The 24148-nt window shown below is 45.3% G+C and overlaps 1 protein-coding gene across 4 annotated transcripts in view; it reads left to right on the top strand.

Moving 5' to 3' along the window:
- Positions 1 to 24148, top strand: part of LOC147623841 (coiled coil protein) — a 56005-nt gene that overhangs the window by 24769 nt on the left and 7088 nt on the right. For all 4 annotated transcript variants that reach the window (XM_086820481.1, XM_086820479.1, XM_086820478.1 and 1 more), the window contains exon 4: positions 13074 to 13498. In XM_086820481.1, the coding sequence (XP_086676607.1) occupies positions 13074 to 13498 (425 nt within the window). The remainder of the gene's footprint in view (positions 1 to 13073; positions 13499 to 24148) is intronic.

Raw genomic sequence — 24148 nt, 5'->3', positions numbered from 1 at the left:
GGCAAGGGGTGTTTCCAGCTTCACACCAGCCTAGTGTGGATCTCACAAGAGAAGCCCAGTCTCACGTAGTCTACTATGTGGATCCCTCAAGCACTCCAAATCTCACACTAAACCAGATGCTCCTACAGAGCCTTGGTCACTTGGTCTTCAATTTCAAATAGAATCATTTGTTGCAACATCAATTACAGGGCACATACCTCCCATTAGTTATGCCTTCAAGGTACACATGGATGTGGAATCAAGAGTAGAGAGGGATGTAGAACTTTATCCTGCTGTACCTCCCTGTTTGCAGCTCAGTACTGTGGTAGAGGAACACTCCTTTCATAACTTTTATGCAGTTCTGTGCAGCATACTGTTTTGTTGGGTATAGGGGGACTTTGTAGCCAGCTGCTCCCAACCATCCATATGTTAGTCTTGGGAGGAACAGGGTGTGAACACCTGCTGGTTCAGTTCCGGGGTGTGAGAGAGAGAGAGATTTTTACGCTCATTCAGTCCATGAAAGAGAAAGACGATACTCTGCTTCAGCCCCACATGATAGGAAGAGAGACCAAACTTTTCTTGACCATTATGAAAAGAGAGAGGCATAGTTCAGTTTTCAGTCCTGTGGGAAAGAGAGAAGGAGAGCATACAGGTTTTCCTTCAGTCCGCCAGGGTGAGAAAAGGAGAGCATACAGAGTCTTCGCCTTTGCCGGTCGGAATCAGACAAGAAGAGAGAAGATATCCCTTTCGCTTCGGTCACCGACTGCTGCAGGAGACGGGGAGATAAGATTTCCTTTCGAATGTTTCTGGCTGCTTTCCACGCTTCTCCCTATCTGTGTGCGAAGGAGTCAAAACGGCTCCCAATTCTTTGCCAGCCGGCCACCTTCTTTTCCTTACGTTGACTACCATGCAGGAGAAGAGGGCAAGTTACACGTGGCCAGCTATGCTTTATTATTATTATTATACTTTTGAATACAACCAGCCTTTGTAAATGATACAAGTTCTTTTATACAAATGACTTAAAAGTTTGGGTGTCCCTTGGGGTGTTCACACACATTATTAATGTGGATGTGAACACTCCACCTTATAATATATAACTGAGCCTTTTACATGGTTTTAGATCCTTTCGGCGACCAGTTTTGGTGCCTGCAAAAAGCTTATTGCAAATCAACAAACAAAGGCATCCGCACAGTCTCGTAGCCAGTAGTTCTGGGTGTGCCTAGCGCTACGAGACCAGACATAAGCAAGCATGCAGGACATGAAAACAAGTCATGCATCTAGTAAATCTTTTATCTTCGCACATACACAAAATGAAGTGCATATGCAAATATACATTGGAAATCCCCCGTTCTCAAGCCATGTATCTCACTCAGGGGTCTAGTCATACTAGATGACCCCGAGCTCCAGTGTTCCTAGTCATACTGGTCACACCTCCAAGGCCTACTAGTCACACTGGCACTGCCAGACGTGCTACTGATCATATCAGCAAAGCTCTCATCCCTTTGGAAATATCAGTCCATGTCATAGGACTATTGATCATATCAGCAAAGCCCAAATACTGGACATCCCGAGGGTGATTCACCAGTCAAACTGGTGTCTAAATTTATAGAAAGATCCAGAAAGAATCTATCTTTGCAGTTATTTGAGGATACCTTATTGTTTAGGGAGCCAAATGGTGACACGTGCAATGCATGACATGGCTCAAGCTAGATAGGTATATTGTCATGTTAGACTTACATAACTTTCAATATTTTATTATTTACAACTGAAATATGTTGTAACTTGTGGATTTACTAATAAGCCCGGGAGCGTAATGTAGAGGAGGTGGCCATATATGCAGAGCGTAATGCAGAGGAGGTGGCCATATATGCGGAGCTCTACAAAGAGCTAGAGGAGATTGATAGATGAGTCTCTCGTACTCGTCGTGGCCACCGAGCTAGAGGTGGAGTAAAGGTTTGGCCTATTCTTACTTTTGGCTCCCGAGGCTTTGATTGCCCAGTTGCTACCTATGTTAGATGTGGCACCACGAGTCGGAGCTCTACCCCCGCAACGGTTAGAGTCGAGGATGGGAGGACGAAAGGACGAAAGGACTAGATGTGGGAGAGATCGGAGCAAATCAACACAGCATGAAATGGATAAATGAGTGTATGTATGATGGTGAATGAAATCCTGTACAAGAGGCCCTCAGATGTGAGGTGACTTTTAGTAGACCGGCGAAGAAGCAAAGACGAGGTCGGAGCTAAAGCACGGTCGGTGACAAAGGCTTGCGTCGGTGGATGTGGAGGCACTCCGAGGTGGTAGAGATGTCTGTAGTGGGCATCGGTAAGGTGCAGTGGTGCAGGCTCTGGTGACAAGGGTGCTGTGGTACTTGAGGGGTGGTGAACAACAGAGAGGGCTGCTGTCTTGAGTCGAATGAGCAGAGAGGGCTGCTGTCCCGATGTCGAATGATGATGATGAGCAGGGAGGGCTGCTGTCCCAATGTTGAATGATGATGAGCAGGGAGGGCTGCTGTCCCAATGTTGAATGATGATGAGCAAAGAGGGGTGCTGTCCCAAGTTGAAGGATGATGATGAGTAGAGAGTGGGCTGCTGTCTTGAGTCGAATGAGCAGAGAGGGGTGCTGTCCCAAGTTGAAGGAGGATGATGAGTAGAGAGTGGGCTGCTGTCCCGATGTGAGCTTCGAAGATGTGATGGATGCTGAGAGAGCTGCTATCCTGAGTTGTGTCGAGCACAAAAACATTGATGTGATGGATGCAGAGAGGGCTGTTGTCTCGAGGTGTTCTATAGGAAAAAACATAGATGTGATAAAGATCTAGGCTGCTGTCCCAAGGTGTGTTGCAGATCAACCAGGCTGCAGCAGAGAGAGGCTGGCAGCAGTAGATGGTGATGTTGATGATATGATGTTGTGCTGTTGCTGAATATGAAACGATGCATATATATATGGGTTGGGCTGCTGGTTGGCCCAGAGCAGGGGCTGTCGCCCACCAGTAGCACAAAATCAAAAAACCCAAATAAAAACCCCTTTTAGGGTTGGGGAAAAATACCATTTTCACACACCCCCTCTCATGCCTAAAGGGGACCATGAGAGAAGATGAAGGATACCAGGGTCCCACAATAGCACACTGGCAGAAGGTACGTATCCCCCTCTAGAAGCGAAGTGTGATAAGTTTCGAGAGGAAGAGCATGATGGCAAAGGTATTTAGGGTGAGTAGGTGTAGACAGGTTGATCGTCTACCAATGTAAGACCTCGAACGGGGCACTCCAATGAGTAAGAAGTCCCGTCCTACACGTGGTCCAGATCTGAGTAAGGAGAATCAACTTTTGGTGAGAAAGGTTGGCCCTTAGGAATTATGGGTAGAGGATCCATGCTGTGTGCTCTCGAGGTCTTCAATCCCTTTCCTCATAATAGTTCTGATACCATGTGAGGGAAAAAGGACAAAAGGACAAGATGTGCGAGAGATGAGAGCAAATCAACACATCATGAAATGGATAAATGAGTGTATGTAGGATGGTGAATGAAATCTTGTGCAAGAGGTCCTCAGATGTGAGGTGACTCTGACTAGTAGACTAGTGAAGAAGCAAAGACAAGGTTGGAGCTAAAGCATGGTTGGTGACAAAGGCTCATGTCGGTGAATGTGGAGGCACTCCGAGGTGGTAGATGTCTGTAGTGGGCGGAAGGTGTAGTGGTGCAGGCTTTGGTGACAAGGGTGCTGCGGTACTTGAGGGGTGGTGAAGAGCAGAGAGGGCTGATGTCTCGAGTCGATGTCGAATGAGCATAGAGGGCTGCTGTCCCGATGTCGAATGATGATGAGTAGAGAGGGCTGCTGTCCCAAGTTGAAGGAGGATGATGAGCAGAGAGTGGGCTGCTGTCCCGATGTGAGCTATAGGAGAAAAACGCAGATGTGATGGTTGCAGAGAGGGCTGCTGTCTCGAGTTGTGTTGAGCAGAAAAGCACTGATGTGATGGATGCAAAGAGGGCTGCTGTCCCGAGGTGTCCTGTAGGAAAAACGCAGATGTGACGAAGATCTAGACTGCTGTCCCAAGGTGTGTTGCAGATCAACGAAGAGGTCTAGGCTGCAGCAGAGATAGGCCGTAACAGTAGATGGTGATGTTGATGATATGATGTCCTCCTGCTTCTGAATATGAAACAATGCATATATATATGGGTTGGACTTCTAGTCGGCACATAGTAGGGGCTGTCGGCCAGCAGCACAAGACCAAAAAACCCAAATAAAATCAAATAAAAACCCCTTTTAGGGCTAGGAAAAATACCATTTTCACACAGAGGATGCTTCCATTGCGGAGTCTTCTTCGACAGTTCATGATGATATCAGGGAGCCCGAATATAATGATGAGGGCAATGTTCTTAGTGATGGGGATTTTGGTGGGAGCTTTGAGGTGTCCTCTAGTGAGGATATTGAAGAGCCTAGCGACAGTTCATGATGATATCAGGGGGCAATGTTCTTAGTGATGGGGATTTTGGTGGGAGCTTTGAGGTGTTCTCTAGTGAGGATATTTTTAGCCTTCTTGCATTTTTGTACTTGCCCATGCTGACTTTTGCGGCTTTGTATATATTCATGGCTCTTTGATATGTACATTTGTCTACTTTCATTTTCTAAGCAACATTCTATGTTTTGGGTAAGTTGTAACTTCTCTAAGTTTTGCATCTATGTGTATGTGTGTATAACAGTATATATTTATAGATTAGAAAAGGATAGATGCAAGGCTTAATTAGTAGAAAAGTCAACTTTGCATTTTGATTTTTCTTGGTTTAAAAGTAAAAATCAAGATGTAGATAAGAGAAAGAAAAGATTCACCAAAATTGTAGACAAAGATGACATTTGTACTTGGTTAGATTTTCTCCTAGAAACCTTTATATATCCTTAGGCGACTCTTTATGTAAGCAAGCAATTGGTATTCCCATGGGTACCAATTGTGCTATCTTTCTTGCAAATTTTTATCTTTTTACCTATGAGTTTGATTTTATGGAATGCCTTATTTTTGGTTATACTTGTCCAGTCTTTCTTCACAAACTTTGTAATGTGAGACGTTTTGTAGATGACCTCTTTGTTCCCGACATTCCTTCCTTTCAAGAGTTTTTGTATATCAGTCCAAATTCCTTACGTGGAGGGATCTATCACAAGGAATTTTGCAAACTTAACCGCAACTGAATAGCGATAGTTGTGCTTTTTTAGACCTTAAGATCACTCAATCATCTTCAGGCTTCATAGTAGATATTTATGACAAACGCTTACAACTTGAATATGCTAACTTAAAGATCATTCGGATGCCACACTTTTCTTCCAATATTTTTGATACAGCTAAGTATGGTGTTATCTGCTCTCAACTTTTCAGATTTTCTCGTCTTTGCTCTACTAAATTTGCCTTTCTCTCTCAATCATGCCATCTTATTTATAGTTTCAATAAGATTTTGAAAAATGTTCGTTCTTTCATGAATCATAGTAAGTTTATCTTTGGTATTTCAGCTCTTGGAATGTTTAAAATGATAAGGAGTAAGTTTTAGAGAAGTGGGGAGCTGAAAAGCCCACTTAATTCATAATTCAATGCTCTTTTTTGTAAAAGTGACTTGTTCTAGCTTAGAGGAGGGTTTGTTGTTTTAACTTAGAGTAGGCCTTGTTTGGTCTTTTTGTAATTCTTTCTCGTTGTAGCTTAATATAGACTTAGTTTGGTTCTTTCCTATGTTTTGTGATTCTAGTTGTTATACCTTAGAACAGACTTTGAGTGCTAGTCTCTATCATGGCTGAGTATGCCCATCACCTCCGGAGAGTGATAGAAACTCAATTCGCTGGTTTATAAAGCATGTTCTTTTGGACTTACCTTATACAAACCTGCACCTACTCTTGGACACTGATGACGTGAGTAGGGATGTCATAGCTTATTGTCCAGGCTATGCATGATAGAGTTGATGAACCTACACTTCATGTTCAGACAGACATTGGAGTAAATGGTTGCACTTTTGAGTCGAAGTCTTTTTTAAAGTTTAGCTTAATGTTTGGTTCTGGCTCTTAAGTGCTTTAGGTCTAGAGTTTACAGTTCTCTGTTTTGCTATTTTGTGTTGTTGTTTAGTATCTCAGCTCAAAAGGTTTAACTTATTATTAAGAAGAAGTGTGTGCATGTTTTTGTGTGTGTTTTTTTATTTTTTATTTTTTAAAGTTTCTTTCATTCATGTAATTGTTTTGTTGTTTTGTTGTTTCTTGTTTCTTGTTTTTTTGTTTTTGTTTTTGTTTTTGTTTTTTTTTTGGTTTTGTTTTGTTTGTTTTGTTTGTTTGTTTTTTGTTTTGTTTTGTTTTGTTAATGTCTTAATTAAAAGTCTTTGTTTGATATTATCTTTTGATTTCCTCTCCTTAGTAGCTAGGTTTGTTAGTTTATTTATTTTTGATCTTTCAAATGTTTTGTTTTTGTCTTGTCTTTTTTCACTATTATTTCTTTCTCAAATCTCTCAATTCGTAAGTTCAGATTTTTTTGACCTTATGAAGGTATATATATTTATACGATCTAATGACTTATGATCCTTATGCTTATATATTTACTTGGGATGCAGGTTGGACAACACCTAGTGCTATCGGCCTGCAGTGGACTTGAATAAATGTATTTAAAATCCATTAAATGCTCAAACCCAATCCCAAAGCATGCGATTGCTGGACTGAACTTTGCCAGGGTTTCTTTCGACCCTCAAGAACATTTTGCATGCTGTTGTCTAGGACAGTATGCTCCTAGACCTGCTCTGTAGGCTGCCGACAGCCCTTCTAGGGCTTCTACTGTTGCTGTCTAACCATCAATGCCTGGGACAAGTGTCCATCTTGCCTTTGGGACCTTCTCATGCCTTTTACTTCTCCTTCATGCTGTCCATGCTGAGGTAAGACTTCTACGTGTCATCCATGCTGATGTGATGCTGCTACTACTGATGATGCTAATGATGTCCTAACTGATACTTAATCAAGGATTACTGATGTTCATGCTAAGGTTTAGCCATGGCACGACCGTGCACGTGACATTCCTGTTTGCTAAAGTTGATGACAAGGTGGACACTCTGTCATCCTTGCTCCGTGGACTTCTACTGACTTTGACTTGACTGATATTTTTGTCTGAACACCTTCACTCTCAAACTCCACTTTGAGCATTTGTTTAGTTGCTGTCCCTATGCTTGCTTTCCCTTACCTGGTGAAACTGATCATGCCTGTTGCTAGGCCTTTGGACTGATTTGAGAGCTTAATGATGTACCGGTTATGCGTACATACCCTTAGGGAATGCTTCCTCTGGCTTCACTTGTTTGCAGACCACTCCATCTGCTACCGTGTTGCATTCTTGCTGGAAACTGTGCACCTTGAGCGGAAATGCTCTGATACCAATGTTGCATGTGCGAAAGCCTTTGCTGTACTGATCCACAATGCGAAGCTTGATTAAGAACATTGATGCTAATTAATGAGATAATTAAGACAAAGGAGAGAGAAGAAGAGAGAGATTGGTGTCAGGGTTTTCTTTTATTCATATGGTACAAAGAGGTTGCATGAAATGCTTGTACATGTGTTAGCCCTTGGTTGATCCTTGGCCCTTCTACATATCTTCTACTGAAGCTAATGAAGAATGAACTACTGAAAAATGACTTGATGCTATGGTTAACCTAACCTGAAGGGCTTAACCTTGGTTAGCCTTGGGACGTTAACATCGATAGTCTACTCACAGATGCATTCTCCCGTCCTCCTTGACCACGAGGATTGGAGCTGCATATGGTGAGGGGCTTGGACGGACCAAGCCTTTGGCCAACATTCCCTCCAACTGTTGAGCTCTGTCATCTTGGGACGACTCATCAAGTATGGGGCACGAGATGGGAGCTGTGCATCAAGAATGAAATCAATGTGGTGATCCTTCGGCCGTGTGATATAGATGTTAAGGACTCCCCAATCACCTCTAAGGAGCGGCTGGAAGTATCTTAGAAAGTCAACCTGTTCTCCTTGTGGGAGACCATGCCCACATGATCATACAAACCATGGGTGCTCTAGAATAATGTCCACCTGATCCAAAGGTGCCACCTTGAACGTGCGATGTTCATAAAACTTCCAAAAGCATCCTCCAAGGTCTCGGCAACGTGGAACTGCTTCGAATTCTTCAATTGTCTCTCATGGCTGTAGCTAGGGCTATGCCACTGGTGTCCCACCGTCGTCGGCAACTTCAACCGCTCAATCACACGGTCTCTAATGATGTCCTCTGAGGCTTCTCTATCAAAGAGTATGGACACCAGATCTCCATGAAGCATCTGTCGTGTCATGTGCATGACATGAACATGCTAGATTCCATTGGTAATCCCTGAATGGCAGTAGGAAAAACAGAGACTAGGGCATGCATAGGGCAAAGAGGACACCAGAAAGGGCATCTTGTGGATGCAAGAGCAGGTCGGTAGGTAGCTCAGAGGGGCTGCAGGCACCCTTCGGCAGACATCATTTATAGTATTTTGCTGCTGGTGGACAGCAATCGACCAGCTTATGGGGTTGTCCCAAGGCCTATGTAAGGCTCAGCCCAATAGTGTGTTACGTATTCAGTTCCTCAGGGGATTGAGTTAGTAGACTAGGGATTAGATAGGTGTTTTCCACCTTTTCAAGGGCAACCAAAGGCTAGCCAGATTGTACACCTTTTTTGTACTATATGAATATATTGAAAACTGAGCTCTCTCTCTCTTCTCTCCATCTTTTGTTTTGTGTTTTGCATCAAGATATTCCTGAAAGGTGTTTAGGGCTGAAAGAAGACTCCCAAAACTTCCACATGTGACACTGGTATCAGAGCTTCAGGTTGAATCAGAGAGATTGTTGCTGCCCATGCCCCACCCACCCTTAATGCATCGCGCATGGATGAAACCATCGCCCGTGTCTTGATCTTTTGGTGGTGTGGTGACCAGGTAACATTGTATCAGTATCAGATTCAGCAATGCTAAAAATTGACGGTGTCCCAGGTGAAGGTGCACAGTCAAAGGAGAGTAACACAAGACATGGAAGAAGCTACCAAGAGGTTGGTTGGTGGTGTTTTGGGCTACCAAAACTCACTTATAAATTATGACCAGCCCTGTGTTCACGCACATTGATGTCCTGAGGTGGACAAAGCTCAACAACCCTGTGTTCGCACACACTGATGTTCTGAGGTGGACAAGCTCAATGCCCATTGCCCAGACGTTTTCCACTTTGTTCAAAGAGAGCAACCAACCATGTGTCCATCCTGCCTTGAATCCTAGCTAGCTTTCTCTCTCTGCGTGACATGCGTGACATCCCATCATCTCTCTCTTTGTCCTCTCTCTAGAAGTTGGCGCCTCCCTTCATGAGGCTCTTTGGCTATTTTTTGCATTTTCTCCTTTCCAACACCATATCCAAGCTTGCTAGTGTGTTTTCCAAGCTTCCAAGAGTGTTTCTAGGTTGTATTCTCTCTCCTACACACTCCCAATGAGTTAACATTCGGTAAAACAATCCTTTTATTTGCTGTAATTTTTGGTCTTTTGGCTGAAAACCCTAGGTTCAACCTTCCTTTCTCAAGCTGAACCATAGGGGAAGCTTGTCGAGTTTCCCTGCATCCACTTAAAGATTTTTGTCGCGAAGGATCGCGACAAATTGAAGATTTTAACACTCGAGATGCTTTCATCGTGAAGACTTCCGCTATCATCGACTCTACTTGCAATTGGTAAGCTTTAATGCTCAATTATGGAAGCAAGTAGGAGGAGGGACGAGCAGGACTCCATGTTCACATTCCTTGTGTAGTATTCTCTTGCCCTACGTGCTCTCTTTGCTCTCTTGCAGATTGTTTCTACCATGTGTTGGTGGAACAATATAGAGCAGGTGGTAGGGAACATGGGGCACTTGAGTGGGTAGTGTGAATTGCTGAGGCCCGATCTTCACCGACAACCATATTGTTTGCAATACTAAATTCATATGCATTGGTATGGAAATCTGGTTAGAAATGCCCTTTACGCGCTAGCAAAAAGAAGTCAGCAAGGGCCAATAATAGCCGGGTTATCACTATATAAGTGAGCTTGGGGTCGCTTATTAGAGACAAGAGGTCAAGTAGTTACGTGGTGGCCTGGGGCTACCAAGGAAGTGTTTAGGATCTCGTGGCCATGGAGCTTCAAGGTGGGTTGTTCAGCCTAGTGGTATGGGATGCTAGGTTGGGGCCATTGGTACCAAGTAGGCTTGTGGCAATTAGACTTAAGGGTCGGGTGTTACATGCAAGGGATTATAGACCGTAGTAACCACAGATTAGCCTACTTAATGACTGCACTTAGTACTCAATTACGCACAAGATAGATAACAAGAGAGTAGGGAGTAGAGAGATGAGAGAAGTAGATGGGACACAAATAGATGCAATGCAATGCAACTATATTAAATGAATGCAAAAGTACAACTGAGATCTCAATGAGATCTATGCACAAATCTGATATGCTTGCTGTTAATGATGATGTGGCTGATGTGGACTATCTGCCATGTGATGGAGATGCGTATCAGAAGATGAATGCTGATGCTACTGACTGAAGGCCATGCTTAAGTGCTGTAAATGCTGCCCTGATGCTGATGATGATGATCTACTGCTGTGGATCCTCCTGATAGAAAATGCACAGCTGAGCCCTGGCCCCTTCCGATAAAGCTACTTTGGTGCTGAAAATGCACAGGAGCTGTGGGCTTGGAGCGCTTCAGGCTGAGGAGAAAACCACCACAATCAATGCTTTCTGAATGAGGCAAAGGGCTGAATATAAATAGGTTCTTAGGCTGCTGGTTGGCCAGCTCAAAAGAGGAGGACATCTGAAGTTGTCCAATAAATGCCTAAAAAATATGCATAAAATACTTTGTGTTGGGCATTCCAAATATAAATTGCCGGCTGAAACTGATGACTTTGGCCCCTGAAAACATGCCCTGAATGTTACCACATGTCTACTAAAGATGCTTCATGCTTGCTAATGATGCTTTAACGATGCCAGCATGTCACTGGGCACTGGTGCATGTGACATCGGGGGTGGTTCGAGACATTGAATGTATGGTTGGGTGGTGAGTCGCTAGCCACAATCTATCGCTGTCATGCGATGCATATGATGATGTCAGGTCTATGAAACCTCGTTAGGGTTTCTGTTCTAGTTCAAATAATCCTTGGGCTTGGTTTGTGGAGACCTTACAATGTCACAAGGCAACCCTTATAGCCGGAAAAGCTGCTTATTAATACAAGCTATAGAGAGCTCTATGTGCTGTTGACAACGGCTATGAAGCTAAACGCAGGTTTAACTAGCCTATGAAGCATAAACGTACATCACAAAGCTGTCCAGCAGATGCTACAAGGGCCAGCATTCAGCCCAAGACACCCTTTCAACGTGGTCGTTGGGTACAAGTAGCCAACAACAATACAGCTCTCCAACTAGAAGCATTGGTGCATATATATACGTGGGTAGCCAAATCACCATATTTATCTGCTTTTCTTAGTGTTGCACTTCACAGATCATTTTGCTGTAGGCGAAGTGTTAGCTAGGAGTGTAGTAGGTTACTAGGTTGTGATTCGATCTCTTTATTCTTAGCCACATTTTGTACTTGAATTTCAATTGTGTTACTTCTTTCTTGTACATGATGTTATTGTCTCATTGCATGAACTTTGGCAATACAATTGGTTATTTGAATATTTGCAGTGCCAAAGTGTGAGATCCTCCCATAGATCAACCCTAATACATAGGCCAAAACAAGATTAGTACAAACCAAATAGAAGGGGTGCAGGCAAGCTCACCACCCAACCGTAGGTTCGCGATAGCGAACTGCCTCCGCGCCAGGGGCTAAGGTTCTGCTCCCGTAGATCCATGCTAGTCAGCCTCGGCATCCCATACCACCAGAGCCTGCCCACAAGGGCCCTCGGGCAAGATCCGCCTTGTCCATGGCAGGAGTAAGCCTCTTGGTCCAGGTCCATACCACAATGAATCAATAATAACCCAAGACTCACTTGTATAGTGATAAACTATTGCTATAAATAGCTAACCTACCATAGATAGCTAGTAGCCTAGTTTTATTAATTCTGAACCTTAGCCCACTATATCTGCCTGCTATCTCCTAATCCAAGGCCCTCCTAACCTTGTTGGATTAGGCCTCGTAATCCAAGGATCAGCTTTAGGCACATAACACAATGCATGTGTTCACCTTTGCAACTAGCAAAGTCGAATGCCATCATCTTCTTCAATTTGCATAAGATTTCTAAGGTGGTCACGCTATTGATTGGGCTAATCAACAGGGCTGCAAGACCATTTGAGGGCTTTGTAACCTTGTCAAACTGGATTGCAAGGAATGATTGTGCTGCTCTTGTGAAGCTTGAAGGGCACTTGTATTGTTTTAGAAGTGGTTATTTGAATATTTGCAGTGGCAATGCATATGTTTGATACCATTTTGCAACTAACCAAGTCCAACAGCAGCATCTTCCTCAATGTGGATAAAATTTAGAGGTGGTCAGGTGATTGATTAGGCTGACTAAAAGGGTTGCAAAGCTATTTGAAGGTTGCAAGGAATGATCATGCTGCTATTGTAAAAGAACAGCATTTATGTTGTTTCAGAAGTAATTTTCAAATCTGGCTCCTAGTGGAAGCAGTTTGGGGGAGATTTTAGCCTCACAATGAGCCAATCCAAATAGTCTTTTCCAGTTTCATATCCTTGTCTTGAATCAAGAGGGGAGGGGACTGCTATTTGTTCACAAATTGTGCCTACTTTGGAGAGTGAAGTAAACCTTAGGTAGCCTGGCAGATAAGAGATGTATGTTATTGATGAGGATCAATGCTGACTCCAGCACCATGCTGCTGATAAGTGCTGAACACTGGATCATCTTGCAGCCGCGAAGCTGCTGTAAGGACGCAGTGGAAAAGCTACCAAGTCATCGACATAGTTACAGATACAATGTTGACAAGGGGACATGGCTTTGTATTGGTTGGTTTATGTAAAATAATATGCTTTTTTGACCTGAACTGATTAGTCGGGTTTGAATTTTTTAATTGAATTTTAGAGCAGGAAGTTCCCTGTGGCAGAAAAGTGTATTCTGTGCAAAGACCCCATGGCTCACCCTCCGTTGTTTTCTTGGTTGTCTCAGGTCTCACATGCATAAGGCGGCCTTCCTCAAGTCCTGTAGAAGGAAATGTACACTCTGGAGCCCCTCCACCATGGTTGCAGATGATCAATCAAAAAGATGCAGTGGCACCTAATGTTAATGGTGTCCCTCTTTCGCGTGCCAAGGAGAGAAGGCTGCAGAAGTTAAGGAATCCCAAACGTGTGGGCGCTCAATGGGCAGAACAGCGAAGGGCGGAGATGGAAAGGGAGGCCTGTGGTGAATTTTTGCAGAGAGGATTGGAGGGTGATAAGGGCTGGCTACCAAATTTCGGTCGCGTTTGGCAGAGCGGTAGTCGCAGGGAAACAAGAAAGGAGTATGAAGCTGAGAAACGGCTGGAGAAAGATCTGGAACTGACATCTAAGCCAGAGAAACCGAAAACTTTCCAGCCTTACATCAGTAAAAGGCAGGTCAGCTAGCTACTCAAAATACAACTCTTTGATATACTCTTTAGGGAATATGGCTTTTTGTGATGGAATTCTGCTAAAATGCTAAGGGAACAGATGAACTAACACAAACTATAAAGAAATAGTGTGTTTTAGGAATTAAACTCAACTATGAAACAAGGATTAAGACAAAAATCTTAAACCATTCATACATACACATTGGAACAAAAGAAATAACATAATGAGTCAACGACACACCACTCAACTGCCGGAATGGCTGCCCCCCCCCCCCCCCCCCCCCCTCCCTTACGTAAATATATATTACCAAGGAGTTTTCTAGTACAAGTACTAGGGTGTCTTGTAAGACCACCAGATTTCCCCATGAACGTAAAAGCAGTGGCACTGGGAAAAGTACCCTTCCCCTGTCACAACCCTCATCTCCCCATGGAGTAGGTGACAAAACGTTCATGCCAAGGCCCTAGGTGATTGGGATGGTGGAGCTACCACCTGGTGTATCCAAGACGAGATTCCTCAGGACATGTGAAAACCTGAAACCAACAAGCTGATGTCAGTCTCCAGAGTCCAAAGATCTCCTCATGGTCCATGCTCCCGACGTGCTCCTCAAACCTTTGGGTGAAGCTTAAGAAAGATGGATGATAGCCTTCAAAAGCTCTCCTCAGAATCCAAGTGTCACCGGTGTCGTAAAGTAGAAGCTAGTCCAGCAGAGAAGTGAGAGAAGGTGGAAGATAATGTATGCACCATACAGACACTCTCTAACTGCTAGAGGACGCTTTCCAGCAGCAGGTACAAGGCATGGCTTCCACCAGCAGCAAGCGCAAGGTAAGGGTGGCCTCCAATCAGCAAATCAGGGAAAACAGCCACTGTATGGCCCGTGGAAAGTAGCACTGTGTACGGACAGCTGTACAATAGAGAGAAAGAGGCGCACACAGTGCGAACAGTGTAGCACTCAGGTACAGCAGCCCTCAACAGTACGGTGAGGATTTATAGGGTTACGGACATCCCTGTATGGAACACAGCAGGATGACGTCAGTCAAAAGGTATTCTGTACAGTGTATGGCCAGCAGCGATGATGTGCCCTTTTGATGATGCTGATGGCGATGATCAAGCTGATGAAGGTGTTGATGTTCGACGGGGACGCATCGGAAGAAGCTGTAGTCAACTGGCTGCCCCAGCACTTGGGGAGGGCCGCCAGGTGTCTGGGAGAGCCCGCACCAGACAGGCAGCAATGGTCATCTCGTCTGGCTCTGTGAAACGATGGATCAAGCGGCAAACTGAACTAGCTTGCTGCCTCCTCTCCAGGTCAGGCACGGCTGATGGGCAGCGGGAGTGCTCTGGTGAGGCAGAAAGAGGAGGGGGGGAGAAGAAGGGTTTGCCTGCGATGGAGGGGGGTCCAGGGGCTGCGAGGGCAGGCCTGCCGAAGGCTCTGAAGGGTCAGAGGGCCTCATGGGAATCAGGATGCCTGGAGCAGGATCGGAATGGTCTCCAGAAAAGGGGGGGGGACGGGGGGGGGGGTTGGGGTGGGGATCACCATCACGGGGATGCTGAGATAAATGCTCGTAACGTTTTTCTGACAAAACCGTACTCTCTTGGGTCCGCTCTGCTCTGGAGGTCCAACGGTAGTTCCGCCTTGGGCCAACGGTCTGCTACTGTCTTGCACCGGGATCCTCTAAGGCCGGGCCCTTGTGCTCTGACCCCTGAAGGCCAGTATCCCCCCCACCCCCTGAAGATGATCTAAACTTGGAACCGGGGGGGATCACTAGAGGCGCCCTCTTGGACTGGCGGCGAGGACAAGCTCTGTGTCCCATCTGCCGGCAAATGAAGCATTGTCTTGGGAGGCCAGAGTTCTCAACTCTCTGCAGAATAGGATCTCCCCGGAGGCAAGGAAGCAATATGGCATGAGGAATTGACTCCAGAGAGGCTATGTGGATACGAAGAGATGGAATCCTGGCTGTACAAATTAGGACCGAAGCAGCGGTGGGAGGGGATTCCATCACTCTCCCAATAATACCACCAATCACTAAGGGGAGAGGAAGGTATTCCTTCCTGAGACCAAGAAAGCAAACTGTCACGGGAAAGCGTAAGATGCCAGCCAGAGGGTTGGACGCTAGGTCAAAGCTGTGGTTCCGCGTTGCAAAGGCAGCCTCGGCCATACGTAGTGCGATGGGGCTGAGCTGCATGACTCTGTCTGATGCTACAAGCGAATCAAACTCAACCTGGTAGTATCCACCCCCAAGGGATGAATATCAGTGATCTTTCTAGGCTCACTGATGAGGCTTGCCTACAAAAGCTCCGTGAGCTGTCCATGTGTCGGGCGGCTACCCACAATCTTGGAGACCAAGGTGGAGGCCTCCAAAGTTGCGACTGTTGAAGTGAGGAGTTGGAGTTCCACTTCTGATAAAGAAAAGCAAGGGACGGCAGCCTCGGCCGGGGATGGCGGAGCAGCTGCCATGGAGACCTCCTGGAGGTTCGAAGACCACAAGTTGCTGACACTTACCGAAAAGAGAAACTTCTTGAAAGTTGAGAACACAGGGGGGGTGCGGACGGAAGGGGGGAGCAATGGACTGGAGAGGCGGAGGCGTTGAAAGCAAAGGGGCACAGGAGCGGGGTGGCTCACGGTTGGGAGGAGGCGGGGGCGCAAGGCAAGTAGGCGGACATGAGGGCAGGGCGGTGCGAAGGAAGGAGGAGGGTTCCGGCAGGAGGGGCGCACGGGAGGGAGGTGGAGGACGACTGAAACCGATCCCGTCAAGTGGGAAAGACTCAATTGGACACCTACACGTTTAATAGCACAACTTTAAAACCACAAATATGAAATGGACAACTTAAAACAACTTGAAACTTAAATGAACAGAAATGGAAAGATGGACACCAGCACTGGGGCCGGAACGGGCCGACCCCCCCCTCAATATATGATATATTTATTGGGAGTATTTAAGGAATACAATGCTCCATGGGTTCTGAGAACCAGATCATGTCCATGTACATATGAAAACAGTACTAAACAAATAGCTCGAATTTCGATGTAGAAGCTCGAAGCAGATTGACCACTAGTGTGGTCCAATCGCTACGGTCCTGTGCTTTCACTGGACTCCGCGGAGAGCACTACACTGGTGTTCCGAGACCACGCACAGACAGGCGCTCTCGTACTAACGCCTGGCTCTCCCGATCTCAGCACCTTTGGACCGAGGTTCGCCCATATAGCTTGGACAACCCGGCACCGAACGGGTGTAGGCCGAGCGGGACGAATCTTTTACTAGATTTAAACATTAAATGCTTTACTCAAATCTGAAAATCACTTACTTGTAGTTGGTTGATAGAAGACCAAGACTTGTGGCGTTTGTGTAGACTTTGATACCACCCAAGAGATGTAAAGACTTCTTGTAGCCACCAACGGGAAAGAAGTACAGCCTTTAACCAAACAGAAGATGGAGCTGCCGCCTTAGGAGAGGTAAAGTCCTCTTGTAGGAACACAGTTACCAACAGGAGCCACTACGCATGAAGATACAGCCACCTGAGTAGCTGGAGCGTGGCCTGCTGGTGATGGAACAACAACTGGTTGCTGCAATATGCTGCTGGAGATGGCCTACGTCTGCCTGCAAAGGAGCTAGGCGGCACAGCCTGTGGGTAAACAGCCGCCTATGGAAGCAACGTGCAGTCTGCAGAAGAACTCACGCAGAGGAAAAAGGGCAGCGCCTCTTGCTGGATATTTAGTCGCCTGAAGAGGAGTGGCCACTCTTGAGAGCATGCGCCTGTTGCAAGTGTAGGAGAGGCTAGTGAAACGCACAACCGCCTGGGAGACAGTATGCGCAGCAGAATAGGGAAAAGATGGCAGCCGCCTGCTGTAAATTCAGTCGCCAGCAGAGATGGGGAAACGCATGCGCCTGGTTGCTGTAGGAGCAGAGGCGTAGGTGACGACTTCTTGGTCTTCACGTGGAAGGAGAACCGGGTGATGAACAAACGCCAGGAAGAAGCGATCGGATCCTTACGCTTGAAGGGGTAAACTTTTAATAAAATTAAGGTGGAGTTTAACTCCACGCTTGCATGAGGGTGGGGGAGTTTGGGTAGGTGCCTTTGCCCACCCCCACACTCACTTAAATGGGGCTCCCCACCTTGGCCCCAAAGTGGGTGCCCAAAGTGGTGCCCACATTTAAATGAATGTGAACACTTCACCTTATAAATCAAAGGGTTAGTATTTAAAACATTTAAAACAACATGTACCATATACTTACCACCTGTTCACATGCACTGAAACTCGTCAGAATACAGAGCACACTTCACGACTCACTGGCAGGCGTCCCCGCTCAGTAAGTAACACGTCAGGCAGGCAAACACACAAATACATGTCATGCGAAAACAGTTTCAATCATGCAAAATATGTGTGCATGTGCAAAAAGTAACATGGACATATCTCCCGTTCATGGAACATGTACAAAATATCTGTCGGCACAAAACTGGCTCGACATAAAACATAAAAACCTGGTCTTCCTATGGAGTGACAGTCCCATAGGTAAGACACAGTTCCAGGCACGAGTTTCCCTAGGTGTGACAGTCCCATAGGTAAAACACGGCACGAATACTGGCTCTTCCATGGCGTGACAGTCCCATGGATCGAACACAGTCCAGGTCATACACGGGTGGCACTGATCTGGCTCCCGTCCATACGACACCATCCTGCTAACACACGGGTGGCACCAGTCTGGCTCCCGTCCATGTCAGCAAAATACTGGCCTCTTCACATGAGACACCGGCCTGGCCTCAAGTGAACGAGACGCAAAAATGTGGGAATGGACCAAATGGTCGGCCAATTGGTGACATCCCCCCGGGCTTCTAAAGAGTTGACCTCAACTTAAAAGCCTCAAGATATGCCTGCAACAATTGCGGATAATCTGCAAAATAATCCTCATTTACCCATTTGGCATCAATAGGCAAATAATTTTTAAACTTCACAAGGTATCTCCTGGAAAGCTTTCCTGCAGGTAGCTTTCTCTCCTTGTGAAAAACAATCTGTTCTGGCTGGAGGATCTTCTCAAGCTCTTCAATTTCTGGCGGATCTTCTGTGACAGGCTCATCAGGATCTGGCCCCACATATTTCCGAAATAGACTCACATGAAAAGCATTGTGAATCTTCCAATGACTAGGTAGAGCAAGCCTGTAGGACACTTCATTGATTTTGTGAATCACCTTGAAGGGTCCATAATAGCGAGGAGAAAGCTTAGGATATGATCCTTCTCGTCCTGGCCTCTTCCGAAGCCTAGCCTTCTCAAATTTCAGCAATACCCAATCACCTTCTTTGACTTCCATGTCCCTTCTATGCTTGTCAGCAGCCTTTTTATGCTTATCCTGAGATCTTGCAATGGCTGTCCGCACTTGACTAAAGGCAACATCCAAGTCACGAACATATTCATCAGCTGCAAAAATCTCATCCTTGGTACGAAGGATGGGTGGCAAGACCACTCTGCCATAAATAATCTCAAACGGAGCCTTTCCTGTGGAAGCATGGATTGTATTGTTGTAGGCAAACTCAACAAGTGGAAGATACTTCTCCCATGCACTCTTCTGATTTGCCACATAACACTTCAATAAATCCAACACTGCTGAATTCGCAGCTTCACTTTGGCCATCCGTTTGGGGATGATAAGCTGATGAAAACTCAAGCTTAGTACCCATATTATCAAACAAAGCCCTCCAAAATAGGCTTGTAGTCCTGGGATCTCTATCCCCAACAATGGATTTGGGCATACCATGATGCTTGAAAACATTAGCAAGAAAAAGCTTTACCATATGATCAGCTTTGATGGTTTTCTTGACGGGCAAGAAGTGAGCTTGCTTGCTAAACCTGTCCACAATAGTCCAAATAGCATCATTCCCATGCTGGGATCTAGGCAAATCCATAATAAAATCCATCGTGATACTTTCCCAAGGTTGCGAGGGAATAGGCAATGGCTGAAGCAAACCTGGAGGCTTTTGCCTGTCAAATTTCACCTTTTGGCAAGTGATACATGCACGCACATAAGCCTCAATGTCTTTACGCATGCTTGGCCAAAAGAAATACCTCTGAATCATGCGAGTAGTAGGCATAATACCTCTATGACCAGCATAAGGTGGAGCGTGACATTCGTCCATAACCTTTGGACGCAAATCCTTCACCACACATAGGCAATTATCCTTCATGAGATAACCCTCATTGATTACATAAGAGGCATGTGAATGACCAGCCATCAAATCAGTCCATAAATGGCAAAAATCAGCATCCAAATGATACAAATCTCTCATAGCAGATAGATCTCCATGAGAGGCCACTGAGACTGCAGCAATATAAGGCCTCCTAGATAGTGCATCGGCCACCACATTTTTCTTTCCTGGGGTATGCACAATCTGAAAATGAAACATGGAAAGAAAATTTGCCATTCTCATTTGCTTTTCTGAAAGCTTGGTTTGAGATAGAAAGTATCTCAAGCTTTGATGATCTGTCTTGACTACAAATTCAGCCCCAAGAAGGTAGTGTTTCCAAATCTTTAAGGCGTGAATTACAGCCAAGAGCTCTTTCTCATAGATATCCATATGAAGCTCGGCATCATGCAAACGACGGCTCTCGTATGCAACTGCATGCCCTTCTTGATTTAGGACAGCTCCTATGCAATCACCACAAGCATCACATTCAACCACAAATGACTTGTGCAAGTCAGGAACAATCAATACTGGACCACATATGATCGCATGCTTGAGCTGCAAGAAAGCATCCTGTTCCTTTGAAGTCCATTTGAAAACAGTTTTCTTCTTCGTGAGATCATGTAGAGGAGTGGCAATCATAGCAAAATGCCTTATGAAACGCCTGTAGTACGAACATAATCCCAGAAAACTACGTACTTGATGTACGTTTTGCAATTCGGGCCAATTCCGAATAGTCTCTATCTTTGCAGGATCCATTGTAACTCCATCCTTGGATACAATATGTCCCAGATAATGAATCTCTGAAAGGAAAAACTCACTTTTCTTGGCATTGACGAAAAGTTTATGCTTCCGCAACTCTTCGAACACTGTGACCAAATGAGTTCTGTGTTCGTGCTCATTCTTGGAGAAAACCAAGATATCATCAAAGAAGACTCGTGTAAACTTGCGATGGGATCGGAATATCCTATCCATCATACGATTAAAAGTAGCAGGAGCATTGGTGAGACCAAAAGGCATTACCAAGAATTCATATAATCCGAAGGCTGTCCTGAATGCAGTCTTATGGACATCTTGTGGCACCACTCGGATCTGGTGATAACCACTCTTCAAATCAAGTCTGCTAAAGCAAGCTGAGCCATCAAGCTTATCCAAGATATCATCAATACGTGGAATAGGAAATCTGTTCTTGATGGTAAGCTTGTTCAAAGCTCTATAGTCTACACACATACGGAATGATCCGTCCTTCTTTTGAACAAGAAGCACAGGAGAGCAGTAAGGTGAGGAACTGGGCTGAACCAAACCTTTCTCTAAAAGCTCGTTTACCTGCTTCATAATTTCTTCTTGTTGTGCGGCACTTACTCGGTATGCGGGTTTGTTAGGTGGAGAACTACCTGGCACAAGATCTATGCAATGATCTTCGGGCCTTTGGGGAGGTAATTCACCTGGCAATGAGTCAGCAAAACAGTCTTTGAATGCATTAAGAAAATTCAGCCTATCATTAGACATAGCATCCACATTTTGATGATTTGGCACAAGACTATCACGCACAAAAACCAAGTACGCTGAAAGACTCTTTTTCATTGCTTTATTAATTTGGATGTGTGATACAACTGGGATGGAATCCCCTTCTTTGCCAGCATCAATAAAGTGCATGCGGCCTTTATGCATAAAAGAAATCATATTGGACTTGTAGTCTTTGCGGGGCTCAAGCCTATGATGCCACGGCTTGCCCAACAATACATCACATCCATTCAGTGGAGCAACTAAGAAATGCTCATTATCAAGATAGCCCTGAATATGAATACGCAATTTCCCAATCAAAGGAGTAACCTGCACCTCTTTGCCAATAAATGCAGCTTCAGCTTCAATCTGAGGTCCCATGTTTTCAACCTCAATACCCAATGCAGCTGCCATTTGCATAGAGATGAAATTGTCAGTTGCACAGTCATCAAACATAAATAATGCGGGCTGATCCTTGATTTGCCCCCAAGCCTTGCAAACCATACGCTCTTTTGCATCATGACCTGTATTACCTTGCACATCAGGAACTGCATGAACATTTGCTTTGGTATGCTTGTCCTCGTGCTTTGGTTTGTGATCTGGGCATTGCCGAAACATGTGGTCTTTGCTACCACAAGAAAAGCATTTTCCATCCTTAGCATATTGCTCTCTTTGCTCCGGGGTTAATCCAAATTTGTTCTTTCTTGGGCCCTGCTCTTTATTTTCAGCTTTACCACCCTTGTAGGACTCCCGAAAGTTCTTTTTAGGTGGCTGTCCACCCTTTTGCTGATTTGGGGCAGCCTTGTCCTTTGCCTTGGAACCTCCTTGATCCTGCTTGATCTTGAGCACCAATTGCTCTGTAGCAAGGGCAGAAGCTGTGAGTTGCTGCAACGTATGTTTTGGGTGCAATTCAATACCCGATCTATAAGCAGGTTGCAATCCAGAACGAAACTTCCTCTTTCTTTCCTCCTCAGAGATTAGCATGAAGGGAGTCACTTCCAGCAACACTTTCCAAAATTTGTTAACATACTGTTGCACACTCTCGTTATCTTTTTGTTCCAGCCTATCCCACTTTTGAGTGAGAGTTTGCTCTGCGTTGGGTGGCAAGAACTGAGCATAAAATCTATCTTTGAATTCCTTCCAAGTAGAGATGGGATCCTTGGTGATCTTTTCGGTGATCCACCAATGGGCAGCAGTGCCTTTCAGAAACATACTAGCATGGCGCACCTTCGACTTTTCTGTAAAGTCTTCATCGCTAAAAGCAATGTCGAACTGTGCCACAAACGCTAGCACCTTAGAAGCATCGTGTTCACCATGAAAGACATCAAATTTTACAGATTTATCACCTGCTTTGAACTCCTTGAGCTTCCTGGCATGAGGCTCATGGTCCTCTCTTTTTCTTTTCCCCTTATCCAACGGGGTAGCCCTGTCTGCATGGGCTCCATGGGCCGTCATAGAAGCTTCATGGGGCACGGTGGCATGTGCTCCACGAACTCGAAGCTCAGATGCATGTGACTTACCTGCATATGGCATGGTCTCTCCATGAGACAACTCAGAAGGCAAAATTTTTCTGGAAGCAGACCTGTCACCATGAGATACATATCTTGCATGCATGTGACTCTCGTGCCCTCCATGAGCACTGGCATACATAAATCTGTCAGGCTTAGTGCCTTGGGGAGAGGATGCATGACGAGAGGTGACAGTCACCTCTTCCTTTTGCATAAAAGATTTCAGCCTCTGGGATGCGGGATCTCCATGCTTTAAACGAGGTGGATTTCTGAATTTTAGTTCTCCGTCATCCCCCTCTTTGATATCACCTTTGTGAAGGAGATAGGCAAGTGCCAACTCCCTTGGTTTCTTGCCCACTTCACGAGCCATAGATTCAAAGGTTACATCAACCATAGCATCAGCCTTCCTGGCTTCAATAGCACTTTGTAGATGAGGATCTTCATGCAAAAACTTCAATTCTTGCTCTTGAGCCTGCAAAAGTTTTCTCATATGTTCCATTTCAGCCCTCATAGCATCAGGGTCTTGTTCAAGCATAACTGTCTTTCCTGGAGACAGTTGACCTTTGGATTCACTATCCATAACCCTTTCAAGGGGCTTGTGTCTACCTCGCAGGGCATCAGACCCACGAGAAGCACTAGAGGGACCCCTCGAATTTGGTACTTCCAAAGGGTTGCCTTGGCTGTCCATTGTGTTCAAAGTTTGCTAAAAGCGGGATGTCCAATACACAGGTTCGTTTCCCCACTAGAAAGAGGGAAACAACCGTGGCTCTGATACCAATGAAACCGATCCCGTCAAGTGGGAAAGACTCAATTGGACACCTACACGTTTAATAGCACAACTTTAAAACCACAAATATGAAATGGACAACTTAAAACAACTTGAAACTTAAATGAACAGAAATGGAAAGATGGACACCAGCACTGGGGCCGGAACGGGCCGACCCCCCCCTCAATATATGATATATTTATTGGGAGTATTTAAGGAATACAATGCTCCATGGGTTCTGAGAACCAGATCATGTCCATGTACATATGAAAACAGTACTAAACAAATAGCTCGAATTTCGATGTAGAAGCTCGAAGCAGATTGACCACTAGTGTGGTCCAATCGCTACGGTCCTGTGCTTTCACTGGACTCCGCGGAGAGCACTACACTGGTGTTCCGAGACCACGCACAGACAGGCGCTCTCGTACTAACGCCTGGCTCTCCCGATCTCAGCACCTTTGGACCGAGGTTCGTCCATATAGCTTGGACAACCCGGCACCGAACGGGTGTAGGCCGAGCGGGACGAATCTTTTACCAGATTTAAACATTAAATGCTTTACTCAAATCTGAAAATCACTTACTTGTAGTTGGTTGATAGAAGACCAAGACTTGTGGCGTTTGTGTAGACTTTGATACCACCCAAGAGATGTAAAGACTTCTTGTAGCCACCAACGGGAAAGAAGTACAGCCTTTAACCAAACAGAAGATGGA

The sequence above is a fragment of the Cibotium barometz genome, chromosome 26 (assembly GCF_041138505.1).
Source record: "Cibotium barometz isolate CiBa-2024 chromosome 26, ASM4113850v1, whole genome shotgun sequence".
NCBI classification, from domain to species: Eukaryota; Viridiplantae; Streptophyta; class Polypodiopsida; order Cyatheales; family Cibotiaceae; genus Cibotium; species Cibotium barometz.
The sequence above is the reverse complement of the archived record's forward strand: the minus strand, read 5'-3'. Positions and strand labels throughout refer to the sequence as shown.